Source organism: Lissotriton vulgaris, chromosome 5 (assembly GCF_964263255.1).
Source record: "Lissotriton vulgaris chromosome 5, aLisVul1.2, whole genome shotgun sequence".
In the NCBI taxonomy this organism is placed as follows: domain Eukaryota; kingdom Metazoa; phylum Chordata; class Amphibia; order Caudata; family Salamandridae; genus Lissotriton; species Lissotriton vulgaris.
In genome coordinates, this window is record NC_141693.1 from 38,091,439 (window position 1) to 38,109,727 (window position 18,289).

The following is an 18,289-nucleotide window of genomic DNA, read 5'->3' on the forward strand; positions in this document are numbered from 1 at the left end:
TATTTTTTTATATATATGGAGGGGGGGTCACGTGGCGCCCCTCTTCAGGCCATTTATGGCCCCGGGGACCCATTCCCCTGTGGCCCCCCTGCTGTGTTTTTTTTAAAGGGGAGGGGGTTGCATGGCTCCTGTCCCGGGCCTATTTGGCCCTGGGGACTCCATCCCCTGGGGCCTGGCCTGTCCGCCCCAATTCCTCCATGGGAGCCGGCATTGCTTTTCCACATGGGGGAGCTGGTAACATGCAGCTCCCCGTGTGGAAAAGCAATCTGCTTTGGATTTTGGAAGCGAGAGCAGGATTCCTGCTCTCGCTTCCAAAATCCAAAGTAGAGTGTGCAATGACAGGGCGGGAGCCACAAGGCTCCCGCCCTGTCATTGCAAACAGCAGTGTCTCGGGGTGGGCACCAGGGACATGCAGGAGCCGGCCCTGGGGGGTGGCGGTCCCCCGGGCCATCAAGGGCTCAAGGAGGGGGGCCGCATGACCCCCCTCTCAATGTGTTTAAAGCCCCGGGGAGGTGGCGGTCCCTGGGGCTCTAGGGGCCCGCAGACCCCTGCTACATTAATAAATTGTCCCCAGGACGTGGCCCACCCCGGAGCATTGAAAACGAAGCGCCGGAGACCTCACTTCCTTTTTTGGGATGGATTCGTGCAATGGCGTGACCCCCGCGGAAACAAAAAATAAAAATGTTTTTTTTGGGCCTGGATGTCCCTGTGGGACCCACTGAGCAGGCCTGGGGGGGTCGGGTGTTTTTACCCGGCCCCTTTTCTTGTATTTTTTAATCTTTATTTTACCTTTTTCTTTCTCCCTCAGTCTGAGCACAAGATGGCTGCCAACACTCCTGGTTTCAAGTGTTGGCAGCCAATCAGAGACAAACTCGTATTCTGGGGTTAGGCTCCGCCCAGATATCAATATATTTTTCTTTTTTGAAGGTCTCAGGAACTACTGAATGGATTTACACCATTTAACATAAAGGACACTTTCTGAACCAAGGGCTACCTTTTTACAAAACTTGGTGTAAATCCTTTCAGCAGTTCGGGCTGCTGCTTTGTCTAAAGTTTTTTATGGAAAATAACATGGCGAAAATGAGTTTTGGGACCCCCCTTTTTCCTAAGCCCCGCTTGACGAATCACCCCAAAACTTTCATAACACGAGCCGACCGGAGAGCCCCACTAATTTTGCGAACATTCGTCAAAAGGCGCCAAAGTTATTGGGAAAAGAAAAAACGCTTTTCATAACTATAACTACCTACTGGCGTCCGCCAGTAGGATATATATATATATATAGTGCTTACATGACTCGAGGGATCGAGAATACCGGTGTACACCCTGGGGATTGTGTGACCAGTGCGGAAAGGGGGTACCTACCTCCAGGATGTTATGTGCATCATGGCTGTCCCTGCACCTACAGTCTGATCACAGTAAGCAGCCCCCAGCCTGCTCATAGACACTGAAACTCTGGATTTCCCCACCACCCCCCACACCACTGACCGACCAGCATAAACATAATGCATGGTGGGAGTTGTAGTTCGGATATTCACAACGATCTTCAACAGGTGAGCCAATTGCCAGGGGAGGAGCGGTGTGTCGTCACCACTACATAGGTGGAGCACAACAGCTTGAATTTCGACTGGACTATCGTGAGTGAAGGGCGCTGACGAAGGCTGAGACTGCCGAAATGCATTCGCCGCCACTCACTGAATGCATTTTTAAATAAAGGTGTTTTCCTGCTGAACCCCCTCTGGCCTCCACCTTTTCTTTGCTGGAAAGGAGTTATCTGCATATTTTCCGTGCCTTGCCTGAAGCGCGGTAAGGATGGCCCCGCTACTTCAAGAGACCCGGATAATTCTGGCACGGCACTGAAGTTCAGTGCTTACATGACTCGAGGGATCAAGAATTCCGGTGTCCACCCTGGGGATTGTGTGACCAGTGCGGCAAGGGGGTACCTACCTCCAGGACGTTATGTGCATCATGGCTGTCCCTGCACCTACAGTCTGATCGATTCACAAGGTTGTAGCGGCCCGAGGGGACTGGAGGAGACGCTTTTGTTAATGAATGCGTGGGATTACAGAAAGCAGCCCCCAGCCTGCTCATAGACACTGAAACTCTGGATTTGCCCACCACCCCCCACACCACTGACCGAACAGCATAAACATAATGCATGGTGGGAGTTGGAGTTCGGATATTCACAAAGATCTTCAACAGGTGAGCCAATTGCCAGGGGTGGAGCGGTGTGTCGTCACCACTACATAGGTGGAGCACAACAACTTGAATTTTGACTGGACTATCGTGAGTGAAGGGGGCTGACGAAGGCTAAGACTGCCGAAATGCATTCGCCGCCACTCACTGAATGCATTTTTAAATAAAGGTGTTTTCCTGCTGAACCCCCTCTGGCCTCCTCCTTTTCTTTGCTGGGAATGAGTTATCTGCATATTTTCCGCGCCTTGCCTGAAGCGCGGTAAGGATGGCCCGCTACTTCAAGAGACCCGGATAATTCTGGCACGGCACTGAAGTTCAGTGCTTACATGACTCGAGGGATCGAGAATTCCGGTGTCCACCCTGGGGATTGTGTGACCAGTGCGGCAAGGGGGTACCTACCTCCAGGACGTTATGTGCATCATGGCTGTCCCTGCACCTACAGTCTGATCGATTCACAAGGTTGTAGCGGCCCGAGGGGACTGGAGGAGACGCTTTTCTTAATGAATGCGTGGGATTACAGTAAGCAGCCCCTAGCCTGCTCATAGACAATGAAACTCTGGATTTCCCCACCACCCCCACACCACTGACCGAACAGCATAAACATAATGCATGGTGGGAGTTGGAGTTCGGATATTCACAACGATCTTCAACAGGTGAGCCAATTGCCAGGGGAGGAGCGGTGTGTCGTCACCACTACATAGGTGGAGCACAACAACTTGAATTTTGACTAGACTATTGTGAGTGAAGGGCACTGACGAAGGCTAAGACTGCCGAAATGCATTCGCCGCCACTCACTGATTGCATTTTTGAATAAAGGTGTTTTCCTGCTGAACCCCCTCTGGCCTCCACCTTTTCTTTGCTGGGAAGGAGTTATCTGCATATTTTCCGCGCCTTGCCTGAAGCGCGGTAAGGATGGCCCCGCTACTTCAAGAGACCCAGAATTCTGGCACGGCACTGAAGTTCAGTGCTTACATGACTCGAGGGATCGAGAATTCCGGTGTCCACCCTGGGGATCGTGTGACCAGTGCGGCAAGGGGTTACCTACCTCTAGGACGTTATGTGTATCATTGCTGTCCCTGCACCTACAGTCTGATCAATTCACAAGGTTGTAGCGGCCCGAGGGAACTGGAGGAGATGCTTTTGTTAATGAATGCGTGGGATTACAGTAAGCAGCCCCCAGCCTGCTCATAGACACTGAAACTCTGGATTTCCCCACCCCCTCCACACCACTGACCGACCAGCATAAACATGATGCATGGTGGGAGTTGGAGTTCGGATATTCACAACGGTCTTCAACAGGTGAGCCAATTGCCAGGGGAGGGTCGGTGAGTCGTCACCAGCAGTGCATTGCGGGCGCGCGAGTTATAGTTAGCTGAACTAACTATAACAGGGGAATTTCAATGGTTTTGTATGAGAGAAATGTCCAGCTAACTATAACATGGGTGAAACCTATGGTTTTTTCAGTGAATTTCTAAGGTTTTTTAAATGCTAATTCCTAACTATAACGTGGCTGAAACCTATGGTTTTTTCAGTGAATTTCTAAGGTTTTTTAAATGCTAATTCTTAACTATAACGTGCCTGAAACCTATGTTTTTTTCAGTGAATATATATATGCACTGGAAAACTAAACACCCACTTCCTTTACAAAGAAATGGAAAGTTTGCATCTCTGCAACCTCTATAATTTTTCACCTTAGTCATCTTCCACTCAATGAACTCAACAACCACAAATACACACACCTACCTGCTACCATTCTTGCCTAAGCTTATCAATTCTTCTTCTTTAATTCTTTAATTCAAATTCAAAGTGCAGGCCCTTTATTCAGCCTTCTTGGTAACTACTACCCATGAATAGCACTGGGTAATTTGCACACTTCTATCCTTTCTTGTGTCTTTTCTACCACACACTGCAACAGGTTTACAAGCCCCTTGCGCCACTTTTGCACCATTTTTCCCACGACCTTGTAAATCTGCCCAACTGTGTGTACTTTATGCACTAGCTTTCTTCCTTAGTTGTTGTACTAGTTTTCTTGCTCCCACTGCGGAATCCAACACCCTATCTGTCTAATGACCTGGAAATCCAAAGATCACTTCACTGACAATGCAGTGGGTAGTTTGCGTCTCTCCAACCTTTCTTATTTTTCATGGTTTTCATCTTCCACTCAATCTACACATCATACACACATACACACATCTAATTGCTGCATTCCTTAGCTGTGATTATCAACTATTCTGATATTTTATATTCATATTTAAAGTGCAAACCCTTTATCGAGCCTTTTAGTTGTAACTACTGTTCCAGGAATTCTGCTCATACACAGAACTGTACATAAAGACTTAGGGCCTCAGTGAGTTACGGTGTTCCAAAACCCACCTTACTACACAAACCCCCTACCAAACCAGCAATCAGTGACTCATTAGTTCTTCGCCCTAGAGCAAAAACACCAATGACTAGTCAACCCAGAACATGCGACTCAGAAAGAAGGTTGTCAGCATTGTTACTATTCTATGAAATACAAACGGAAAAAGCATCCTATAATGCTAAAGGTAAACAAATTTAAAATATACCTACATTTCACCCTCCCTACCTAGCAGATTAGTTTAAAACTACAGAAAGTCTCATAGGAATACATGGGCAGACCCATACCTCTGGTACTCAGCAGTAGTGGATCACATTCAGTGCTCCATAAACTGTCAAGATATGAATGTTCTCCAACTGTGTGTAACTTTGCCTCCACAATGGATTATGAAACGCGCAAGTATCAGAGGTGGCCACAGCTCCATATGTATTATGGCTCGAACGTGCGAGGATCATTCTGAATAACAGACACAGTATTCAGGATAACCTTGATGTTCCATGCTCTCACTATACACACAAAACTAGCGAGGCAGTTTACAAATCTAGCATACCAAATTATTCTCATATAAAACAAAATACTCAGCCTTCTCTAAACAATATCACAAGTACGTGTTGTGTGCAAAGCAGAGCAGGAAAGCAAAAATAGCATATAAGCTTCTAATCCACAGCACCCGTTCTTGATCAAAGCATGTGATATATATAAACGTGGGCGAGTCCAAGTCTAAAAAGAAAAGTCAAGTTCACATTTCCCAAAAAAACTTATTCGCTCTTTGATAGAAAGAAGTAGCTAAATAATAAAGAAATCGTAGAAAAATCAAAGAGTCTTAATCCAACAGTGTGTAAGCACAGTATGTAGCAACAGCCTCCACCAGGAAGTCATTGTTCTCATCTGAAAACATTTCAGCCATCCAATTCAATAGTGGGAATGAACATACATGTTCCTCAATGATCAGAGCCTCTATCACCATCGGAGGAAAACTCGGGTCATCTTCAATGTAAATGCGTGCCAAGAACTCAAGCGCCGCTGTAAAAACATTGCAACGTCCCATTATTCCATGTGTCGCTGCTAAGGCCATAATCCCGCCGCCAGAACAGAGCACGTCATAAACCAGTAAGGGGCTCATCAGCTGGTCATAATCCGCGTTGGGAGACACCGTACTGCAGAGTCACATATCCAGGGCAAAGTCGAAATCACAGCTCAGGCAATGGAACACAGGTTGAATGGATGTGAAAAAGGAGAATCGAAACATTAATCCATAAACTGCACTCAACGTTGCAAGAGGCAGCGCTCCATAGTAACTAATCATTTGGTTGCGAAGCAGCAACAGCCGGGACATATTATCGTCTGCTGCAGGATGTGCATCCATATTTATGTAAACAAAGTAATAAAAGCACTCCAGCAACTAATGCGAGTATTAAGCGCAAACCACCAAAGATGCTGCAAAAAATAGAATGAAAAAATCCCGAAAAGAGACCAAATATATTTTCACATAAGTCGCAAGGCCACTGCTTCTAACTTTAAAAAAGTAAGGTAACCCCGAAGTCAAGGACACATTAAAGATACTCTAAATTAACTCCCCAAAATTCAAGAGCACGTCTGTATTTAATAAAGCATGCACTTCTGCACGGGTGTTTGCTACATGAAGGACAAATGTTTCTGTACCAGATATAAGAGCGACATCTTTTTGAGACAAGAGCGCTCTTATACGACTCATTTGGTTGACTCTGCTTTCAAGGTCGAAATCGACAGCCAGATGGAAACATCCAGCTTCCCATACAGAGGAGTTAACACAACTTTTTTTTAATCAAACCACACGCTCAGTTACCGTAATCTTGTAAGCGATGCCTGCTAACATTGCACAACAATCTCCATTATTTCAAAGTAAATAACTCCAGTTTCCAGTAAAGTGAACGTTGTTATGATAGCAAGGTGTCGGACTACCTTTCAAAACTCAGTCCAAATTTGGCGCATTTTGTATTGTAGCGTAGTTCCTATTTTCCCAATAGGCCCTGCGCATTGGAATAACATAAACAGTAGTATCGACGTAGAAGTGCGGATCTTCCAGGCCTCTACTGACTATGCTAAACTTAATTGGAATTGTTACCAACTAGCTCAGAGGTCACTGGAAACTTTCTTGACTGAAATAGGAAGTGGTCGGCTTCCCTGGCACAGACAAGAAGGGATTCAGTTTTCCAACAACCGTGCAACATGACAACTTTGCTCCTCAGATCAAGAGTCAATCTCTAGGGTCATGTGAAACAATAGACAGTTATTTTACTCAGTCAGGTTGGTGCAGTTTACTTTCACAATATGTAGAGAATAGAGAGACGGGCGTTGTCAATAAAAGGTAACATTTATTGAACAGTCTTTCTTCTCATACAAGAGAAATGAATTGCCACAATTGCAAGACTTGTTATTATAAAAAGTACGTACAGTAAGATAAGTATTGCGAAATAATTCAGTAAAAGCATTGATATGGTTTCTTAGCCATACAATGGTTTAAAAGGAATAAAACATATATACATTCATATATACATTGGGCTAAAATACTCAACTGGTGCTTCTAACTACGCCTACCCCAGTGTACCTGACTTAAGCCTAATACTTGGGAGGGGAGTAAGTAAGTAGCTTTAAGTTAAGTTGGTTTTGCCAAGGGTTGCTTCAAGAATTCTCTCTCAAGGGTTTAGTCAACACCATACCTCTGGAATAGAATGATGGAGGTCTGGTATCTCCCTCAGGGCTCGATATCCCAGTCACCCGCAAGGGTAGACTAGAAACGCCGGAGCTGGATTTCTCTGCAGGAGAAAGGCAGCGTCTCTTCTTCAGCGCGTCGAGGAGGAGGAGGAGGGGCAGCAACCGCGGGCAGCTTGCATCTGCTGGGCTCTTTGCAGGGGACGGCTGTTCAGCTCCTAAGTTCACCACACCATCGTTCGCTAGTTAGCAGCGATAGCAGTAGCGATAGCAGCTGTAGTATCATCAGCATGACAGCTTCTTCAGCAGCAGCGAGATAGCTGGCAGCATCAGCTTCAGCGAAACAACGGCAGACAGCAACACAGCAGCTATGGCATTGATAGCTTCAGCGACACAACAGCGTTTGCTTAAGGCAACGTTGGTAATATTTATACCTGAAAGGTGCCTTGTTTGACATACGTTTTTGGACATAAGACGTCTATAAAGATGTCACTAGGAAGTGATCTTCTATCAGTGCTCATTAGAGTTCTATTACTAATCAAAACACAGCAAGCGGGGGTTTCCAGGTTTGCTGAGTTTTTATCTTGTTGAAGAACTCTGAGTGTTAATCTAGGAATCTCAGATAGTAACTTCTGCTCTGTCATTGCACTAATTGGTTGCAAAGGAAGTGGCAGAGAAAGCTATTCTGGAATGTGGCTCTGTTCGTGTGAGGCCAGAGATGAGTTTCTGAATATTGCACTTGAACGGTTATGCCAATATAGGGAATACATGGATTTATAGCCGAATAGGGGCATAAGGTCACAGTATCGATCAGGGTCCTAGATTAGAACACTACAGTATACAAGAGCCATGCAATTGTATGTGTCTACAAATTAACTAGTGATCTGCTACTATTGTGCAATCCATTCCTCGCCATTCACATAGACTTCTTTTCCCTCCCTTAGACACCTATATGTAAATGGTAATAACCAAGCTTCATGCAGATAAGCGCTCCCTAAACATCCATATCTGGCTATAGCATAGTATTTCATGCAAACCTCAAACTTAACCAGGTTAAAAAATAACGTTATGATACTCTGGATAAGCCACACACCTGAATTGGATCTCCAATGAGTGATCACTTCTAACCATTCTCATAGCGCGCCCTGTGCTCTGATTTGACAGTGAGAGAGTGATCAAACCATAGTTTGTATGCTAATCATTTTCAGCATACGCTACGAATACCCTTTGATGTTACACGTCGCATCAAAGCTTCCGTGTGAAGTCATGTACGGTGCCCCGTACAAAAAAGACATGAATGTTTTTAATTGTTTAAAAACATATATTCACGTATTTAATGAACATACTAACTGAAGACTTAATATAGGATATTAATGGAATAATTTTTTTTAAGTTTTAAAAATCCTATATTGTATGAGTGCAGCTGCGTGCCCCTCCACCTGGTACCCTAGACTCCACCACGCCCAAACCCGGTTCATAAGCATGCGTGATCGTCACCACAAACCCATTAGCACGCATATCGCTTTTCCACACATGCTTTTACAACTAGTATGCATTTACCACACATGAGAAATGCATAATCTTAATAATGTTTTTTTGTTGACCAACACGTGTTGTAATACCTGTGCCTTACGTCCTTCAAATTAGTTTCTAGCTATACGTGTGACCAAGTCTGATAAGATCGGAGACCAAGGACAAACACAATGGTATCTGTGGCACGAAATCTCATCGATCACAGAGAAAATATGCACAGGGTAAAATGAAAGTAACAGGTATAAATAAAAATAACGGAGAAAAACTATGTTGAGTCTGTAATCAACGTTTGGCGCCTCAACACTACATTTCAAATAAATATACATACAATATGTATATTAATATATTACAAAAGTATAGCACCGGATGACACACATGACCCGGGAAAAGAAAGCGGCAAATGTAATACCTAAAATCAGGAGAGGTTTGCTTGGCGAACTTGAAGAAAAAGAAAAAAAAGTACACTTGAAAACAAGGCTGCCCATGCGTAAAGAGTACAACTGATGCAGGAAAAAAAATGAAAAGTTTTATATACTGTCATAGAAATGTAGCTCTAAAAATTGCCACCGTAATTTGCCCCACCGGGGACCTAATAAACAAAACGGACTGCTAGTTTTTTTCACCTTTTCCATCGTGTACAAGTACTGCACGAGTACCCCGCCATTTTTTATTTTATTTAAAATAAAAATTGAGCCTAAACATCCATGTACCATCCCCCTGATCAAGACTATAGGGTCAGAATGTTTCTACCCCGCCCCCTTTCCTTATTTCTCAACTTTCTTTTACTGTTTTCTTGTGACTCTGCTCTCGCGACAAACAAGATGGCTGCCAGCATTTCCTGTTTTGGAGTATTGACAACCAATCAGCATGGAGCTCTTGCTCGTAATTGTACGTATTTCCATACGTGTGTGCCGTGATTTTCCTTTAAAAAAATAAAAATAAAAAATAGAGCCTAAACATCAATGTACGACCCCCTGAGCAAGCCTAGAGGGTCAGAATGTTTCTAGCCTACCCCTTCCCTTAGTTCTCAACTTTGCTTTACTGTTTTCTTGTGACTCGGTTCTAACGAGGCACAAGATGGCCGCCAACACTTCCTGGTTTCAAGTGTTGACAGACAGTTCACAGCCAATCACCATGCAGCTCGCGCTCGTAATTGAACAGATTTCCGTGCGCGTGCTGAACTCCGTCTCTAGATATCGCTATGATGCTATTTGCAATTTTCTCAGAAACTACTGAACGGATTTACACCATTTAACAAAAAGCACAATCTGTGAACAGAACTCTACCTCTCTGCCAAATTTCATGTAATTCCGTTCAGCCGTTCGGGCTGTAGCCCTGGCTAAAGGTCCCTATGGAAAATTGCATGGGGAAAACATTATTTGGGACCCCCCTTTTTTCTCGGCCCCCACTTGACGAACCACCCCCAAACTTTCAGGGAAGGAGCGGGACATTCTAACAGGTATACTAAAAACTTTTATTCACATGTTATATGATCCTCAATATGTTCAGTTTGGCCATTTTTAAGTTGATACAATGTCAGATTTTGACCATGTTTCCATGCTCTACATTTAGAGCATTTCCAGAAACCTGGAGTATTCACCCGAGATAATGTGGTTGGTCTTTTCAGTTCTAGAAGGCTTTGTGTTAACATGTCTGCCAAGGATGCTGTTTTCCTGTACGTGATATTTGATTGAGAAGACAATATCCTTTGCCTGTTCCATCAAGCATTAATATACCGCAGTTCTTATGGATGATGTTCTTTAGTTCTCTGCTTTGATCATTAAAATCAATGATTAGTCGGGTAATGCTGTCATCTTTTCTTCTTCTTTCTGGATTGTCATTGTTGGATCGTAAGAGATCTGCACTTGCTTTCAAGGTGACTCTGGCTTTTTCAGTTTTAATTACACTAAAGGGATATCCTTGTTCTAAAAAACGGTTGCTCATTTAGTTTATTTGGGAGTTCAGATCTGATGTTTCAGAGCAGTTTCTCTTCGCTTGCAACATTTCTCCATAGGGTATGCTCCATTTTAGGATTTGCGCATTTCCACTGTTGTCATGCAGGATGCTATCGCATGAAGTGGGTTTCCTGTGCATTTTAGTGCATATCCTACGCAGACAGAATTACACAGTGCCATCACACCACAGGCACTACAATGAAAATGTCATTACCATGCATTCCATTACAACGCAAGTCGTCACAATGAATTGCTTTAGGGAATCCAACACCTTCTCTACTGTAGCACAGCCTGGAGTTGGAATAGTAAAATATGATGTTCCCAAAGTCCAGCGTTGTAATGGAATGAGTTGTAAAAGCACGTGTGAATACGTCATACATCCATATATTTATAAGCAAACGTTTTGTATGTATTTAACAATATTAGTGTGAAGAGATATTTTATGTTTGATATTTTTCTACTTGCTATTAGAAGTACACGGACACCATATTTTAGTAAACAATATTTTTGACAACTATTTTGTTTACCACAATATTGTGTCAGTGATCGCCCGATGAAGAGTCTGACAGTGTTTTCCCTCAAGGTGATTTCAAGTCTTTGCAGCCGAAGCCACCTTGTGAGAAAATCCCCCTCCACTGTGGGAGCCTTCTTTGAATATGAGGGACTTTCTTCCACAAGTGTGGTAGGTTCAGGGACCCTGCTAAACGAGAGGATTGAACGTCTGTCATTGTAAATTTAAAGAAGGCCCAAAATGATAAAATAAGAAAAGAGAGTTGTTCTCCTACCTGAAACATATATTTGATGGTACAGACACAGTAGCAGCAATGGGGGGAGTCGTGGCAGGCACAGGAGTGACATCATTCTGTGAAGAGGAAAACAAATCCCACAAGTTACTCATAGAGATAACAGTGAGGAACAAAACATTGCAGTGATTGAAACAGCTACACTTCTCACTAAGGTTTGAGTGCAGAAGACTGAAATATTTGATAAGAGTTGTTGTGCTTATACTTCACCATGAGATGCAGGTACGCATTACCAAAGAAATCCTTACAATAAATGTTTATTTATTCATAAAATTTACAAAATTAGAAATGACATTACTTTATGCAATGTCTTAACAATTTAACAAAATGTACAGACAAGAAATGTGTTCATAACAGATGATCTTATGTCTAGTACACAGCTCCCCAATAAGCTACTAACTACACTTCTAGTGTTTTGCTTGAACAGATATCACTTCACTGTCACTCTTAGCAATAGCTATGATCTAAACTGTGTATTGATTACAATTCAACAATAACAATATGTACAAGGTAAAGTTCCTCTCCAATGGGCCCATGTTCAACTCTTTAGCCATACATCCAACTTTTTACTCACCTTCTGAGTGCAGGCATATTGATCTTTATCAAGCAAAATCCTCAAATTATCAGTTTCTTTCACTGTGCATATTGCACATACTCAGTATAAACATTCTCTCCAGTTCCACAAAGTTCGGCAATAGGTCCCACAGGTCAATATTTGTTACATAGATCTATTCACAAAACTGTATAATACTTTCATCTGTCACCTCTGCCCCGACTCCCATCGCTCCATGCAGCAAGGCATTCACAGAAAATAATTGGGAAATATAAACTACTTATTTCAATCAATAGCAAGTTACTGAGACCCGGAGTATAAACTTAAAGAATGTGACTTTCTCCTTTGTTATAAATATGTTCTTTTGTGGGCAAATCCAGCCATGTAGCAAATGCTCTGATGAAAATCGATGGGTAAAGTTGCTGGAGTCGCACCAACATCTTGTTCATGTTCATGGATCATACTGAAGCTTTACATCCACTGCACTTGAAGAAGACCACTGCACCCATCTCTGGTGTAGGGCATGGGCATTAGGAATGCTTCCCTTGGCGGCTACTTCTAGTGCCTGTTATGGGAGAAACAACAATGATTCCCCTGTGCCAAAGGGTGCTCCTTCAAAAGAGCTGTTTGCACAGCTGCAAGGGTTTTTTCAATGGAAGTAAAACATGCTGCCGCTAAGGAATACTTGTGAGACTTGTGAGCAATGGGGACGGTCTGTCCTTCATCCTAAGTCATATAGGTGTAACTATAGCGACTGGGTAAGACTATGATAACTAGGTTGGTTTTGTTATCTATAGTTTGAACATTTTTAGTCTCAAGCATGTCTGCCTGTAGAGCACACAATTATATGTATAGCTGTCAACTATGTTTTTAAATATAGTTTTTAATTTTAAGCTATTTCTAATTATTCATTTAATTGTTAACAGTCATTTCTGGTGTTGAAGCAGGCGGTAAGGTCCGAGGTCCAGCGGGCTCATAGACTTCATGTCTCTACACCGCAAATAGCTTAATCAAAGTTCCTGCACCCTTGCCCTATCCTTATTTTTGTTGGCAAATTTCTCTTGAGGCTGGGAATTTTCTTTAAAGCTCGTCCAGAAGCACCTATAACAGTTTCCATGTCCATTTCAGTTCAATTCAATTTGCGCAAAGTTACAATGGACCGGAGTTGGAAGCTGTGTCACCTAATAGATCCGCTGACGGCAGTAGGTGCACAAATGTTTCTACGGGAACCTGCACGACTCAAGTTTATCAAGAACCGATGATCACAATTGTTTTATGTGGAATCAGGGACACTCAGGACATATGGAGTAAAATATGGTCAGACGGTTATAGGAAGATCCTTCCTCAACATGTTGGGTTATGGTTGCTAATAAGAGCTATTTTATGCAAGTCATTAAAGCAACCTTATTAGCATGTTTCCGTTGCCTGAGAGTATCATCATGGACCGAGGATTATATCCCCGATCTTCACCCCCAACCCAAGTCATTATAAGCAACCACACATTCAAGAATAATCCACAGTGTCCCTGTGGCTTGGAGATAAAGGGTCTCGGTCATGGGACCCACATAAACCCGGTCGACGGTCCCGACTGCCCCATTAGGATGCGAACGAACACTGTTCGGTCGCATTCCTTTATTTTACTGTGGGAGCATGCATCCTGCCGTGAACCAGCCGGAATGCATGCTCCCAGAGTAAAATGGAAGGTGCAATTCATCTCTGCGTCCCGTGGCCGGCACCGCAAGGCCCACCCTTGAGATTACTGACAGCATTCCAACTGGCGGATGGGCTCTCCGAACCCGACGGAAACCAGCCAGAGTGACCGGTCGGATGCCTTTCCGACCGCCTCCATTGTAATGAGGCGGTCAGAAACTAATCTGACCGGCACATTACAATGAGGTTCGGAAGGAATTGCATCGCAATCGGCCGTATAGTGTACAGACAACGCCCTATAGTAACAGGCTCAATGGAGCCAGTCGGCATACCCATGCTCAGTAAGGGGAACGTAAGTCACATAACTAACCGCGAATGAACACATGCTGCTAGGTAGGAAAAGGGCTGATTTGTGATACATACTTGCTCCAGTGATTGCAAATGATGGAATGAAAACAAAATAGAGAAATAATAGATTCAAAAATACCTCTTTTCCAATGATAATGAATCATCTCATGCTGCAAACAGTAAAACTTAATTTGCTTTAACTATCAGCGCTCAGTACAGTCCAACATTTGACATCATATTTTTAGGTCAACGGAGCCATTCATTTCCCCAGTGCCTGCCCTCTGACAGCACAGTCTAACAAGCATTGGCATAGCCAATCGGTCTCGCTGGTAGGACTTAATACGTGTTTAGCCAGAGCTATTGGTTTTGCCAATGTCTTTAAGCTAAGGTGTAGACCAGCAGTGAATGTTACCCTTTAACTGAAGAGGAATCAGTTGATCGACCAGGAAAGGATAAAATGCTGAGTTTACACAACCTAAATCGAATGGGCAGCAAGTAAACTTAATGTCTACAGAATATGCATTAAAATGCTGGGCTGTTTCAAAGAGGAGCGGATAGACATGCCCGCTCCTTAGGTGAAACTTTACGTCAATATTGCCAAGAAAGTGTCTGTTGTAATTTGAAAGTTAAAGGCTACACCAGAAAAAAAGCTGGTGTGGCGAAATAGTTCCTGTTCTGAGAATTTGAAAAACTAAAGCCTACACAGACTTGAAAGCGCGGCCAATATTTAGCTTCAGCCGCCACTACTTCCTACTTTATGAAATATTCTTTTCCACTTTGCGTACTATGTTATCACATTTACTAATCCTTTGAGATCTTTTGAGGTCTTTTTCACACAAAGACTATATTGTTGGTGTTGTTGCCAAGTTGTTTTATCAGCTGAAAGAAAGATAAGCAGAGATGAAGAGGACTTTAAATAGACAACACCCGCCCTACGCGTTGTCTTTGGCAGCATGGGAATAATAATAATAATCTAAATGCACACAGCAGCTCTCCCTGCCTTTACATTTGGTATGGCTGCATACATTTATTATTTTAGTGTGAAGTAGCACTGCGGCTACAGCTAAATATGGAGAAGTGCAGGTGCGATTCTGCTGGTCACACTCAAAAAATAATTTTAAAAAAGGCAGAAGAGCAGTTTTACTGACTAACAACCGAAGTAAAAGGGCCAGTAGCCATGGGAGGTTACAAATGAAGACAAGACAGTACTAAGGAGGGACTAACAAACCTATTACCCAATCAGAAGCCTGCATTTACAAAGATTAACGGCACAAGCCAATGACAAATATGGGCGGTGAGTGGGCGGAGAGTGGGCGGAGCTTCTATTTCATTGTCCAGTACAGCAAAGTCTCGTAGAACAGTGCATGCGCGCTGACTCTAGACTCGCCCTAAAAATTAAGCCACATTGTGACAAACTCTGAGACAGTGGTGGCATGTGAATGTGTACCTACAGGGGACAAGTTAGTAACACAAAGAAATTTTACAACTACACAAATACACCAAACAATACCACCCCACACAATTCCATAGCTAATAATCCGAAATCCAACCTACATAATTCCACTCCACACCACATATATCCACAACACTCCAAACAAAAAACACATGGGTAAAAAACATTATTATTTACAATGCCAATAGCTCTAATTCTTGCAAAGACAGGTTACATATGACTGCTCCTCAATGTTTTATAGTATGCAAACTAAAGAGTCGTACATGTGTCAGATATATATTTACTTACTTTTATATGAAAAGACGTGGCCTTCTGAGGGACCTGTAAAATTTACATCTTGACCATACCTATTGGTCTTTAAATTTTATTCTTTAATTTAAATTCTTTGTTGGGACCCTAGACTAAGCCACAATGCCAGAATGTTGAGGTCTCGGCTAGACAGAGCATTCGCTGTCTCAAGGAGTTGTGTTTATTCTGTGGGCTTCAGCCGCCAGCAGCCTTCCTATTTGCTTGCTCCATCATTTGTCTTGTATTCTTTCTCACCATTTGTCCATGAAATGCACGGTTATACCTCTTCTCGTGTTTAGCCTTCTGCAAAGCATGGACCAACTACTTGTAAACATCCACTGCTGGGGCATGTCCAAGATGGCGTCCGTGTGGGAGCTCCACCACAATCACATGCTGCAGGATGAAAGGGGGGTCGTGCAGCATCTAAGAAGCAGGATACTGAGGCAACTCCTTAGAGAGAGGGTGCTGACTGCCCCTGAGCTCTGCGGTGGACCCGGCGGGCAAGAAGAAAAGGAAGACCGCAGAGCCTACCAGCTGCTGGCAAGTTGGCCGCTTAAGCTGTCACCCAGGGGAAGTCCTCTAATTCATAGGTGTTGGCCTTCACACAGGGAGGCCTGTTCCTTCCTTGTCAGCCTGGGATAGGGAGTGGGGGCCCGGCTATTGTGCATGTATGGGGCCCAGCCGCTGGGCTTCAGGGAGTGCTGTCTGGCTACAAACCAGGGACTATTTGACTGTGTGGGCACCACTGCGATACTGGGAACTCACCCTGTGTCTTTTATTTCCCCGCCCGCTCAAGACTTTGCGACCATGACTGCACTGCGCAGCAGACGATACCCTTCAATTAGAGAGTTGCTCTCAATGACTCCTTCCAAGAAAGCAGACCACGCAAAAGACTCTAGCCAACCTACACAGTCCCAACCAGAATCCGCACAGACTACTAAAGTGAGAGAGGGGGTTCAAGCTACTGAGGCATCATGTAATCCCTCTTCCACACACTATGAGACAATATCGCCAATGAAGTTAAAGAAATCTGACAAGAACGTGAATGACCATAAGCAGCTAGTGGGCATTTTGGAACACGGGCCTGACGCAAGAGAGGAGGAGCTGAAAGCATGCTGCAGCCAGATTCTCGAACTCTGAGACCAAAACGCGGATCTCTATTACTACTTGGAGGATTTGGAAAACAGATACTGCAGATCTAACATCTGTATTAAAGGGATCCCATTGCAGAGATGCAGCTAATCTGGAAGATTACATCATCAGACTATTCGTCACATAGTTCCAGATCTTACCAACAAGGAAGTGGTCCTTGACTGCACGTATCAGGCTGGCCGCCCGTCTGGGCAACCTGGGTCTCTGCAGGACATTCTTACATGTCTGTGTCCAGAGCTACCACCAAAAAGATTGTCTGCAAGATGGGACCTAACCCACATCACTTTTGAGGGACCATATTCTGGCTTTATCAGGATCTCTCCTTCATCACGTTGCAATGGCGTAGGGCCCTGAAACCAGCATAATCTTTTCTACATGAGAAAGGTACAAAAAGAGGTGAAATGGCACCCATTCCACCTCACTTTTGCTTGGGGAGGAGAAACACATGTGGTTCTGACGTTGTCGGAGGCGGCTCCAATCCTGGGCCTAGCCCCAAGGGGGATTGGATGCACATTAGCAGTGGCTGTCCCCTTCCTCCTCATGGCGCACATCAGCTCACAGATCGAGACCTCGGAACAGGAAGAAGATGAGCAGACCATCGGCGTAGGTGAGTCTCAGAGAGAGGTCTGCTCAGCTGACCCAGCTTACAAACAGGGGAGCGTCGCTAGAGTGGAGTGAGGAATTGGAAGGTCCATCCTCTCCGTTGTTTCTCCGGAATGGCCACACTGGTGCGGGGCCTGTCCTGCCATCAGACTGAGCCCTTGTGATGAGACATGTTTGGCTCTAGGGTGCAGTGCTTGTTGACTGCCCCATTCCATGGGGACTTGAGCAGTACCTCCCTCCTCCAAGATGCCTGGATATCATGCTTCTCTGCCAAGGTGGCGGGCTCCTGTGCACCCAAGTCTCCTTGCTACTATCCGGCAAAATCGCCAGCGACACAGACCCTTTATTCCAGACGTGTTGTCCCTCACCTTTGAGTGTAGTCCATATTTCTGCATTATTTATTTTTTGTTGCTATGGATGCTCGCAGTATTTTCAATATTCTAATTTCCTTGCTCTGCCACAATGGATCCCACACCTGGGGATTCAACTCTTTTCCTTGCTGGATAAAATAGCAAAACCAAAGGGGATGATGGACGGAGTGTTGAACATTGCAAGCACTCACCCCCAGTCAACTGATGTGGGTTTGATCCATCATCATTCTTTAGCTCACTCCACCACCCCAGTGCAGACATGGCCATATGCAAATTAGTCTGACCCTGTGCCTCATGGGAAAAGTCCCTGCTTTTGGAAGAGCTTGAATGGTTTGGT

At 44.1% G+C, this 18,289-nt stretch overlaps 1 protein-coding gene across 34 annotated transcripts in view; it reads right to left on the reverse strand.

The window, feature by feature from the left end:
* Nucleotides 1–18,289, reverse strand: part of LOC147710068 (butyrophilin subfamily 1 member A1-like) — a 538,135-nt gene that overhangs the window by 482,404 nt on the left and 37,442 nt on the right. For all 34 annotated transcript variants that reach the window (XM_086920760.1, XM_086920759.1, XM_086920757.1 and 31 more), the window contains exon 2: nt 11,517–11,593. In XM_086920760.1, coding sequence (XP_086776886.1) covers nt 11,517–11,592 — 76 coding nt within the window. In that variant the 5' untranslated portion in view covers nt 11,593. The remainder of the gene's footprint in view (nt 1–11,516; nt 11,594–18,289) is intronic.